A 12,264-nucleotide genomic window follows, 5' to 3' on the forward strand; every position below is an offset into this window, starting at 1 on the left:
CCAGGCCTCCATCTGAACAGAGAACATTATCTGTTTTTCCTCACCTGGAGTGAAAATTCTTGAGAACGTCCCTAATCCTGTAAAACTTAGCCCCCGACAAGGAAAAAAGGTATTTGAGGAAGGAGGAAATGAGGAATAAAAAACCATAACCTTTCTCTAGGGTTACTTTGTGTAAGTCTATTGTTTAGCTTTGGCCTGTAATTATCAATACTCAATTTTACAGAATAATGTTGAAAAAAGACACCTTAATAACAAAGTGGATGACCCAGAAGTTTAATTACAAGAAAATCTCAGTTTGGCACTCCCCTCTCCCCATTTCTCCATCATTCTAGGATTTGACAATTAAGACCCCGCATGAGGTTGAAATGACTTGCCTGTGTAGTCTCTCTACGACATGGTCAAGTCATATCAAATCCCAAGGCTTACAGATACAATACACGGCTTCCTCCCTCCGGTCAGCGAGAACAATCATTCCACTGACTGCCTTATGCAGGCTGACGTTAAAGACAAGACAACACTTCTTTCATTGGCACAGAGACTGGTGTAGGAGGTGACTGATGGAAGAGGCGGCTGCAGCCGCCAGACGTGCAGCTACTGCTCAGCTGTCCCGTCCAGGATTTGTTTAAAGGAGAACGGAGAAAACTTGTAACCAGCCCCGACGTAGAACTTGTTCTGGAACTCCACCCTGTTGTTAGGGGCAAGGAGAAGGGGGTTTGAACACATAAACGAGAGGCTGGCAGCTGGAGGGGAGAGGCTGGCAGCTGGATGGGGAGAGGCTGGCAGCTGGAGGAGAGAGGCTGGCAGCTGGATGGGGAGAGGCTGGCAGCTGGATGGGGAGAGGCTGGCAGCTGGAGGGGAGAGGCTGGCAGCTGGAGGGGGGAGGCTGGCAGCTGGAGGGGGGAGGCTGGCAGCTGGAGGGGGGAGGCTGGCAGCTGGAGGGGAGAGGCTGGCAGCTGGAGGGGGGAGGCTGGCAGCTGGAGGGGGGAGGCTGGCAGCTGGAGGGGGGAGGCTGGCAGCTGGAGGGGAGAGGCTGGCAGCTGGAGGGGAGAGGCTGGCAGCTGGAGGGGGGAGGCTGGCTGCTGGAGGGGGGAGGCTGGCAGCTGGAGGGGAGAGGCTGGCAGCTGGAGGGGGGAGGCTGGCAGCTGGAGGGGAGAGGCTGGCAGCTGGAGGGGAGAGGCTGGCAGCTGGAGGGGGGAGGCTGGCAGCTGGAGGGGAGAGGCTGGCAGCTGGAGGGGAGAGGCTGGCAGCTGGAGGGGGGAGGCTGGCAGCTGGAGGGGAGAGGCTGGCAGCTGGAGGGGGGAGGCTGGCAGCTGGAGGGGGGAGGCTGGCAGCTGGAGGGGAGAGGCTGGCAGCTGGAGGGGAGAGGCTGGCAGCTGGAGGGGGGAGGCTGGCTGCTGGAGGGGGGAGGCTGGCAGCTGGAGGGGAGAGGCTGGCAGCTGGAGGGGGGAGGCTGGCAGCTGGAGGGGGGAGGCTGGCAGCTGGAGGGGGGAGGCTGGCAGCTGGAGGGGGGAGGCTGGCGAGCGTGTGTAAAATCAAGCACCAGGTGGCGAAGGCGCCCCAGGCTGGCAGCCACCACAGGAATCCTCTGAGGCTTTTTTTTAAATCCTTCTCTTGCCTCCCTCTTACACCTTTCCCTCCCCCGACCCCACTTCTTCCAGGCCTTTGCTAGTGGCCTCAAGGACCAGAGCATGACCTCCCCCAGCTCCCAGCAGCCGGGAAGCCCTCGCTAGGCAGTCCCGGATAAGGAGCTGGGATGAGACAGCGTGTCACCAGGTTGTACGAGGTTTTTTGTTTCCATCCTGATCTTAAACTGCGGGGCTTACGTGACTGCAGAACCACCAGAGCCTTGACATACATATATATATATATATATATATATATATATATATATATATATATACAAAGATGTTGGGGGTAGGAGTTTAGTAATTTATTTATTTATTTTTGTCTGTGTTGGGTCTTCGTTTCTGTGCGAGGGCTTTCTCTAGTTGTGGCGAGCGGGGGCCACTCTTCATCGCGGTGCGCGGGCCTCTCACTATCGCGGCCTCTCTTGTTGTGGAGCACAGGCTCCAGACGCGCAGGCTCAGTAGTTGTGGCTCACGGGCCCAGTTGCTCCGCGGCATGTGGGATCCTCCCAGACCAGGGCTCGAACCTGTGTCCCCTGCATTAGCAGGCAGATTCTCAACCACTGCGCCACCAGGGAAGCCCTTGATTTATATTTTTATAACTTACATAACAGATATCATGTATGATCATTTCCGCTTTATTATACTGCAGAGTTCATTTCTTTAATGAAACGGGGAGAAATGATGTGATAGCCTCGGGCGGGGGACCCTGTGATTCTCTCAACAGGTGAAGTGTAAAACCTTTCCTTTATGAACAGTGGCCACAGAGGGAGGGAGGAAGCCCCAGGGTTGCTAAGGACAGTCTGGTTCAGGGTGCACAGGAGCCCTGATGCTTCAGTATGGACAGCACGCTCAAAACTCGGCTGAAATGGGACTTGGGAGAGAGAGAAGCCGAAACAAATGTTTTCATATTCATCAGCCCAGTGATGGCCGACAGTCTCTGGACACATCTGTGAATGTCAAGGGCCTCCAGTGAGTGCCTTCCTCCTGCTGGGTACCCTCCTTCTGTTTCCACTTTCCAAGAGTTTAGTCGCGGGACTTCCCTGGTGGTCCAGTGGTTAAAAATCTGCCTTCCAATGCAGGGGACGCCGGTTCGATCCCAGGTCGGGCAACTAAGATCCCACATGCTGCAGGGCAACTAAGCCCATGCGCTGCAAATACTGAGCCCACACCCCACAGCTAGAGAGCCCACGCGCCACAACTAGAGAAGCCTGCATGCCACAACGAAGATCCCGCGAGTTGCAACTAAGACCCGACGCAGCCAAATAAATAAATAAATAATTTTAAAAGAAAAAAGAAAGAGTTTAGTTGTCTGTTCTGTTGGTATAACTCCAGCACTCAGCAACAAAGGCCAGACATCCCAGATTTGCTCAGCATTGCCCTCTGTGAGCCTTTCAGATCCGTCATCTTACCAACAGTTGAAGCCAATTATAATAACAAATGAACATTTCTAACATGTCTTACAGAGCAGTCACTGTATATGTATATAGGCTCCCAGGTATTACATCATTTAATATCATGCCAACAAGGGGACTAAACTAAGCTTCCAAAAAGGTACGTGAATTGCTAATGTCACACAGCAGGTCAGGATTTGAACCCAGTTGGCTGGCCCTGCAGCCCATCCTCCTTCCCTAGAGCACACTGAGAGCATCTACCCTACAACCAGTTCTTACCAGTGCAGCCGCAGGGCGTGCAGGAAAGCCGAGAGGCCCTCCATGATCAGAAGGATGGCTACCGTCAGAACAGCAAATATGGCAAAAATGATGAAGACCCCAATGAGTCCTCCCCAGCCTTGCACGCGAAGGCCAATGTTCATCACCATGGTCCAGAGCACTTCAGACAGTTCTGCAAGATGCAAGAGAAACGTTCTCAACCACACAGTTTATCTGGCAAATGCAGATTATTCTTACACCATAATCCTGGACCTGCACACCCTACGACTCAGCAACTCCACTCCCAGGTGGAGAAGGCGGTCATGCGTGCCCTAGGGTACCTGCGTGAGACTGTCTACGCAGCTTTGGAGGAGCTTCCAGCAAGAGGACAAGTATAGGAGGGCATATTATTCACCAATGAAAGTGAGCAGACCATAGCTACTGGCAGCAATGTGAATATATCCGAGTAACATCATCTTATGCCAAAGAAGCAAAACACAAAAGAATACATGTACTATGATTTGATATGCACTGAATGTTTGTTTCTCCCCCAGCCCCTCAAATTCATATATTAAAGCCCTAACCCCAAAGTGATGGTACTTGGGAGATGAGGGTGGGATCCTCATGATGGGATTAGTGCCCTTATAAGAAGAGATACCAGAGAACCCCCGACCCCTTCCAGGGAGATACTGTAATTACAGGAGTTTGTGCAAGGAAACAAACACAGCCAGAGCAGTCAAGACCACACAGACGCTGAGCACTTGCTTTTCTGCTGTAAGTCAACAATCAGGCTCACTTTCACTGCTTTGCTTTCTATCCCTTTAGCACACATTTTGGCCTGGCTTCTCTGTTCTTGGCATTATGCCCAGGGCTGGGAATGCAGAGATAAAAGTCAGGGTCCTTGCCTTTCAGGAGATGACAGTCTAGTAGGGAGACAGGCTAATGAGACAGAATTACAATCGGTGCTAGGATAGGGGCACCTCCAGAACCCAGGGGAAGGGCACCTTCCAGACTGGGGGCCAGGGAGGAAGACTACCCGGGAAAGGTGCTAGCTAAGCTGAGTTCTGAAGGAAGGATGAGACATCAGGTGGGGAGAGAGTGAAAGAAGGGAAGAATTTTACAGGCAAGGGAGCTGCAGGGCAGACATACAGAGGGGCCCAGCTAGTGTGGCATCTGCGGGAGCCTCAGTGCAGTTCCTTGTGGCCACTGCACATGAAATGGGAAAGTGGGTGGGGGTAATCGGGAGCCGGTGGGGCATGGAAGGAAATACCAAGAGACAAGACTAGAGAAGGAGGTAGAAATCAAGAGGGGTTTTACACAGTAAGTTGATGAGTCAAGATTCCAGACTTAAGTCATTCTTGAGGCTTGAATATTTATACCAGGAGATGCAAGGGGCCTGCAGAAACTAGGAAAGGCAAGGAAATAGATTCTCCCCAAGAGCTTCCAGAAAAAACAGACCTGCCAACACCTTGTTTATAGGTCTTCTGGCCTCCAGAACGGTAAGATAATCAATTTCACAGTGTTCTGAGCTGCCACATATGTGGTAGTTGTTACAGCAGCAACTGGAAGCTGATACAGAGGGTAACCATTCCAGCAAGATAAAGCCAGACCTACTGAAAAAAGGTCACTTCTACTATGAAAGAAGAGCCATTCTTCTGGTCAGCGCACCAGAGATGACCCAGAAGGCACTTTCACCTAGAAGTACATTGCATCTGTTTCCAAAGGGACAGGCGATGGTGACCCTGCCATGCGGCCCGCTCACTCACGTGCATGCGCCAGGCTGAGGGCCCAGAGCCGGAGGTAGGAGGCTGTGTTGGAAATGCAGCCCAGGCAGTACTCAATCGTGTGGATGGCCTGATGCACAAAGACGTCTCCAAAGCTGAACTGAAAGAGAGAATTTGTAATGCTATTTCATTAAGTACTTTCTACTCAAACGTATTACAAATGATACAACGGACGCATAAGGCCTGGACTCTGCTGTTAAGACGTTTCCAGTTGAACGAGGGGGAAATAGGTATTAATATATTTGTAGAAACAGAAGGAGCAGCCCACAGTAGGACATGGTGTGTGTGCAGTAACATTTCCCAGAAATGGCTGAAAAGAGCTCAAAGCAGCAGAGTGGTTGGTTGGTAAGGGGAGCTGAGATTTGTGCGGAGCCGTGAAGAACAGGGAGGGAAAAAGAGAAGCCAGTTCATTCCTGGTAAAGAAAATGACTCCGGGTGAGGAAAAGGCAGGTGGTTGGGAGCATCATGAAGGTAAGTTTGGGAGAAAAACCATTTGGCTCGACTGGGAGCTTGCTGAGGTGAGGAAAGACTCAGCTGTGGAAGCCGTGGGAAAGGCAAGGATGGACACAATCGAGGAAACCACCTGGAGTCATGAGGAACCAGTAGAAGTATCTCAATAAAATAAAGAAATATTGGAGGCAAGATTAATCTGGTAGAAAAATGGATCAGGGAAAGGACAGCCCATAAGCAAAAAAAGCCAACTTGTTGATTATGTTAGTAATCCAGGTATGAGGGGAAAAGGAACAGTGCAAAGACAGCAATAGATCATTCTTTTCTTTCATTGCTCTGATGTTATGAGGGAAACAATCTGACTGGCACCATCCCTGCCCTGAAGCAGCTCACCACCCAGCAGGGAGAAGATGCAAACAGACAGTTACCACACATCAGCATGGGAATGCAATAACCAAGAATGCAGGGGTGTCGTGGGAACACAGAGAAGGGCCCCTCACCCAGCAGGACCAGGGTCATACAGGGCTCTGAGGTCCCTGAGCCCGAATGGGTGAAACAATGGCACTGGCAGAAATGAATACATCGGAGAAGGGGAGTAGATGATGCCCAGACGTGTTGCGTTGCAGGTGATAGCTGGCCATACAGGCTCAATCTCTCAGCACAGACCAGCAGAGGCAGAACAGGCTCAGAGGAAAAGTCTGGGCTGGAAAGGGACACCTGGGACCACAGCTGTGCGAGGAGTGAGAGTGGGAGCTAAGAGGACTGAGAAGATGAACAAGGGGAAGATCATGAAAAGAAGAGCTGCCACCCTCAGGAAACATCTCAACTCAGAGATAAGAAAGAAGGAAATTGATGACGAAATGAAAAGGTCAAAGAGCTGGGAGCAGTCACAGGGCTGCGGTCCAGGACGTCAAGGATGGAGGGATATCCAGGAAGAAATGGGGGTTGTAGTCAGATGCTATGGGGAAAAGACCAAAATCAGTGCCTCCTCTCCCATTCATCAGTGAAAACAGCAGAGAGGAACTGAAGGGGCGGGGATGGGCAGAGGTGGAAAGAGTGGGTAGAGAGAGTCACAGTAACAGAGGAACGTCTGGTGAAGAATGAACCTCAGCCAGAGAGAGGTCTGGCTTTGCCCTGGCTCCTGGGAGGCAACCTCTAAACGCCTGGCATTTCCCAAGTGAAGGAAACGTCTGATATTCCTGGTCCGTCCCTGGGACCACACCTCACCGCTTTTGCTAATGAGGTGTCTATGGTGGGCACTTGGTAGTTTAAGTGGGAGCTGGCTTCACGTGGTTAGAGAGTTGAGACTTTCAGCCACACGTTATCAACCCAAACCCATCTCCAGGGAGGGGACAGAGCTGGAGATTGAGTGCAACCACATGGATTGCACTTGGGTCAATCACACCTACATAATGACACCCCAATAAAACATCAAACACAGAAGCTCACGGGAGCTTCCTGAGTTTAACAATACGAGGATACTGCCACATATCAATGCCGGGAGAGTCGTGCATCCCTAAGAACACAGAAGCTTTGCATCTGGAACCTTCCCAGTGTCAGATTCTGCTTACTTGTGTCTTCCTCTGGCTGGTTCTGATTTGTAGACTTTTGTTGTAAGTAAAACTCTAATTGAAAGTATAGCATTCTCCTGAGTTCTGTGAGCTGTCTACAAATGACTGAACAAGAGGGAGTCTGAGGGGACCTCCAGACTTGTGGGTGGTGTCAGAAGTGTTGGGTAGACTTGGCAGTCTGGAGAACTGGGCCCTGAACCTGGAGTTTGGCTAACTCCGGGTGCGGACAGAAGTGGGACAGGACCTGGAGGGGGAAGCAGAGTCGAGCCTGTATGTCGAGCCTGTATGTGCCTTGTGCTGGGAGACCCAGGCATTATTGTACTGGGAGAAGAGCCGTCAAATGGGGCCTGAAGCTGCCCCCAGTGAAGGCAGCTGGTTCACGAAGGAGGTGGCAGGTGAACATTGACCGGATATCTACCGAGGCCACGAGGAGGATGGATGAGGAAGGTTGTACTGGACAGGCTGGGACTTGATGAGTCAGAAGATGTGTGGGTTGGATTCTAAAACATTCCAGCAGGTCTGACAGACCTAGTAATACCAACCGTCATGAATATGGGTTACTCGCTGTACCTGGAATCTTGTTGGGAAAACTTGCCATGATCCAGATTTTTCATTCATTCTAACTGACTATTCATTGGTGCAGATGAATACTTGTTGGTTTTTTTAAAGTAATTAACACCACAGACGGAGTTATTTATAGCATTTCTCAGGCCTCGGGAACCCTGTCCCCACTCCATATTAGAACAGAGCTCGGGTTAAAACCCCCTGCCCGGGGTTCAGGACCGTGGGTGACTTCAGTCATGGTATAAAAACAGCCAGCCGTCTTGTCTGGGAAAACATGGTAAATTCCTGAGCGGGGAGTGGCTGCCCTTGGATGGAAAGGGACAGGGAGGGAGGAGAGAAGAACACATGAATTTGTGACTTCCCTTGAGAGGCAGACAATGTTACAAACATAAGTGAACAAAGAAGAGATTGAGCCAGGGTTGAGGCCAGAGGCGGGGATGGCATCTACGCTGGGGAGGAGGACTGAGAATAAATAACCCACTTCTTTTTTATTATTATTATTATTATTTTGTGGTACGCGGGCCTCTCACTGTTGTGGCCTCTCCCGTTGCAGAGCACAGGCTCCGCACGCGCAGGCTCAGCGGCCCATGGCTCACGGGCCCAGCCACTCCGCGGCATGTGGGATCTTCCCGGACCGGGGCACGAACCCGTGTCCCCTGCATCGGCAGGCGGACTCTCAACCACTGCGCCACCAGGGAAGCCCCATAACCCACTTCTTGCTTCAATATAAGGGACCAGACTTGGCCTCTGCTCTCATGAGTGAGGGTCACTGATGGGAAAGATCATCATAAATTTAGCAGACTCCCAGGGGCACAGTTCTGACCAAGGAGACCTCAGTAACATTCAGGACCTCCTATGTCACTAAACGTGAGGCTGATATTCACCTCATACTCACAGATAGAGCGGCACCTGGGCGAAATTATTTAAAATGCTCCCTGATTGGTTGGTAAGTAGCTGCAAGCTTAAGTGCCCCCCCTTTCCTGGGACCTCCCCAACCTCCCATGACTCAGTGATGACAGGGTTGCCACCAGCAGGGTCCTCCCAACCCTCCCAGCTCTACTGCCTAAGTCCGTTCTGATTGGCTGGTGCCCACACGCTACTGGCTGTCAAATACGTGAGCACCATCCCTGACTAGATCTGGCTTCTAGAATCTGTACAAACTGGAAGTCTTCATAGGGTGTCAAGTCCCAAATACCTCTTCCCTCTGCTTTAGATAAGCAATTTTTTTTTTGGCCATGCAGCTCGTGGGATCTCAGTTCCGCAACCAGGGATCAAACCTGGGCCACGGGAGTGACAGCACCAAATCCTAACCACTAGGCCACCAGGGAACTCCCCCAGATACCTCTTCATCGTGGTCATCCTGAGCCCCATGGGCACCTGCAGAAGCCCTGTGACCAGGGCTCACGGAAGGATTGGAGTTGTCACATTCAATGTCCTCGGTGGCATCTTCTTGGATCCTGGAGGCCTGTAGCTTTCAGCAAATAAGAAAATGCAGTGTCAAATTCACCCTTCAAATGACAAAACTTCTATATAAAATAAAGGCTCTCATTACATATTAGCCATGTCCCAGATACTGTTCTAAACCTTCTATTCAATCTTTTTATGTAAGCACAATTATCACCCCATTTTACAGAGAAGTAAACTTAAGTAACAGAAAGGTTAAGAAATGAGCCCAGGACTGCACAGCTGGTAAGGCTAGTTAGTGGCAGAGCCAGGATTCAGATCCAGGCAGTCTAATTCCAGGGCATGTGCTTTTCTCCACTGTGTTCCAGAATGTGCCAAATTAATCACACTCTTTACAGTAAACCAACCGTCGTGTGACCCAAACAGCCAGATTTCTACAAGCAAAATTAGGAGAGATTAATGACTGCTATGGTCTGAATGTTTGTGTCCCCCCACAAAATTCATGTTAAAATCCTAACCCCCAAAGATGAAAGTATTAGAAAGTGGAGCCTTTGGAAGGCACTTAGGTCATGAGGGTGGAGCCCTCTTGAATGGGATTAGTGCCTTATAAAAGAGGCTTCAGAGAGCTCCCGAGCTCCTCCCATCAGGTGAGGACACAGAGAGATGTCAGCAGTGAACCAGGAAAGGGGCCTCACCAGAAGGTGACGATGCTGACACCTTATCTTGGACTTCTAGCCTTCAGAACTGTGAGCAATAAATTTCTGTTGTTTTAGCCACCCAGTGTGTGGTATTTTGTTACAGCAGCCCAAACGGACCAGACAATGACTTTTCCAACACAAATATACTTTTTAAAATAAAAATATCACTTTATGAAAATAGCTAAGAAAAAAATTCAAGGAAAAAAATATCTAGGTGTAGTCACCATTCAATTTGGCCTGGTTTTCTCCTTGAGTCTGAAGAAAATATTTCTTTCAAGTCACTGTGAAATTTAATGTGCCACATCCAAAGTTTTTCCTAGAATAATTTCACGGGTGGCATATTGCAAATTAGGCATTAAAGTGTCTTTACCATTCTTTCTTCAGCAGGTCTGAACCTGATATTTGCAGATCTTTGGGCAAAGGTACAAATGAAAGCCCACATGCCATACGTTTAAATATTTAAAAGTTAGAAATCAAGCCAACAAACTCCTAAATAAAATATGTTCTGGCGTCTGTCTTGATAAATAAATTCTCACAAGAACTTGGAGGGCCAGGTTCAAATTCAGCATCCCACACCAGGACATGGCAGCATGGGAGAGCTGGCCCTGCACCCCGGCGTGTGACCCTTCCCTTCTCACCTGTGATTTCATCTCACAGCACAAGGGCCGTGGCCTCATGTGCACATGCGTGGACACTCCCACCCAAATGTCTACGTTCCACCCACACTCCCTCCTTGGGAGTCCTGCTGCCCCTTGGCCACACCAGGGTCAGTGGTACCCAGGCCGGTGCTGTGGTTGGCCCTTTTTATGCCCTGGAAGTGGGCTTGTGTCCATCTGGACAGGAATTCCAGGGTGCTGGGTACCAAGAGGGGGCTCTGGGTAAGCCTTTCCCCTTGGCCCATGGTTCCTTGCCCCATGGTGAGGAATGGGGCTTAAGTTAACATTACTTTGTCTTCTTGAAATCCTATTTTCTCTCCCCATCAACTTAAGGAAGAAAATACCAAAGGAGAAACAGACAGTTTTTCCATTTCCATCTTTAAATGCTAGCCTTTTCTGGTCATATCCTGAAATTGGTTCAAATGAGCATAAACAACTGTGTAGAAGCGTGACACTGGGACTTTGTGGATCTTACTGACTCTTCTTCCCACTCAAAATATACTTTGCAATCCCCCTAACTAAACATCTCACAATGTTTGAGCTGGATGCCGTCTGAAATAAAATAGTAATCAATTTTAAATGAGTTACTTGCAACTGTCTAAAAACACGTAAAACACATGTGCACAAAGACAGACACAAGGATGTTCACAGCAGCACTATTTGTAATTACTAACAACACTGGAAAAAAGCCAAATAACTATCAATATACGAATGGATAACCAAATTGTGGTATATTCACGCAAGGGAATACTATAATACACAGCTATCTCACATGCGCACACACACACAAACACACACACACACACTCACACACAATCTCTCAAACATAACACTGGATGACGGAAGCCAGACCCAGACGAAGGCGTGGTGTATGGTTCCACTTAGGGAAGACTAACCTATGGTGTTAGACGTCGGGATAGTGGTTGACCTTGGGGTGACAGTGACCGGAAGGAAGCACACGGGGACTGCAGGGTCTATGGTGTTCTGCGTCTCTATCCGACTGCTGGTCACACGGATGTGTTCGTGTGATGATACTTCACTGATCTGTGCCCTTATCATTTGTGCCCTTTGATGTATGTAGGTTATACTTCAATGAATTTTAGCATAGAAGACACGCATGTAAATGTAACGATTTTAAATAGAAATGCAAAGTTACTTCACCGTGACCTGGGATACGGAGTGATAGGAGACCTGGGTCCACGGCAGCAAGTCAGAAGAGGAAGCGGAATGTGGGTGGTCCGGGCGGTCCAGGGGGCTGGCATGAGCAGTTCTGGGGAGGAGGTGTGTGCTCACTGGCTGCCTACAGGGTGCGTGCCAAAAGGGCCACATCACAGGTGGCCCTCTAGTGAAGGGGTTTCCAAACCATGTCCTGCAGGGACCCAGGGTTACAGAGGAGCCTGAGGAGATGGGACCTCTGCTCATTTCCCCCAAGGCCCATCAGAACAAGTCTGTTTATAATCTCTATGTACTGGGCCTCTTTAAGGCTTCACAGGGGGACTTGAGAGGAGGCCAGATAATTCCATTATGGAATCATCTCTTGGATGGAGGTGGAAGGAAATGTTTCTAACATGAAAAAGGACCATGTAATCAGCAGCCTAAGGAGTCAATCGACAGCTACACATCCCAGGGGCCAAGGAGGCAGGCCTCCAAGTAGCCTTTGGGAGCCCCTGTTCCCCTGAGTCAGCCTAGGAGGTATCGCCCAAGATGGCAGACTACAAAAGCACCTCTACTTCCTTCCCTGTCATACAAGTCATCTGTGGGGAAAAGGGAGAAATCCGTCACTTTGGGCTCAGCCACTATTTAAACAGCTTTTGTGGAGCAAAAAATAAGACAAGCTATGGTGTGAGAGTCCTGGGACTC

General features: G+C 49.8%; 1 protein-coding gene across 1 annotated transcript in view; it reads right to left on the minus strand.

The window, feature by feature from the left end:
• Positions 1–591: 591 nt before the first annotated feature.
• Positions 592–12,264, minus strand: part of ATP6V0A4 (ATPase H+ transporting V0 subunit a4) — a gene marked incomplete at both ends in the record, with an annotated part of 48,037 nt that continues 36,364 nt past the window's right edge. Inside the window, 4 exons of the mRNA XM_082846122.1 lie at positions 592–685; positions 3,299–3,470; positions 5,044–5,161; positions 8,989–9,117. Coding sequence (XP_082702248.1) covers positions 592–685; positions 3,299–3,470; positions 5,044–5,161; positions 8,989–9,117 — 513 coding nt within the window. The remainder of the gene's footprint in view (positions 686–3,298; positions 3,471–5,043; positions 5,162–8,988; positions 9,118–12,264) is intronic.

This window comes from Leucopleurus acutus (assembly GCF_964270905.1).
Source record: "Leucopleurus acutus genome assembly, chromosome: 9".
In the NCBI taxonomy this organism is placed as follows: Eukaryota; Metazoa; Chordata; class Mammalia; order Artiodactyla; family Delphinidae; genus Leucopleurus; species Leucopleurus acutus.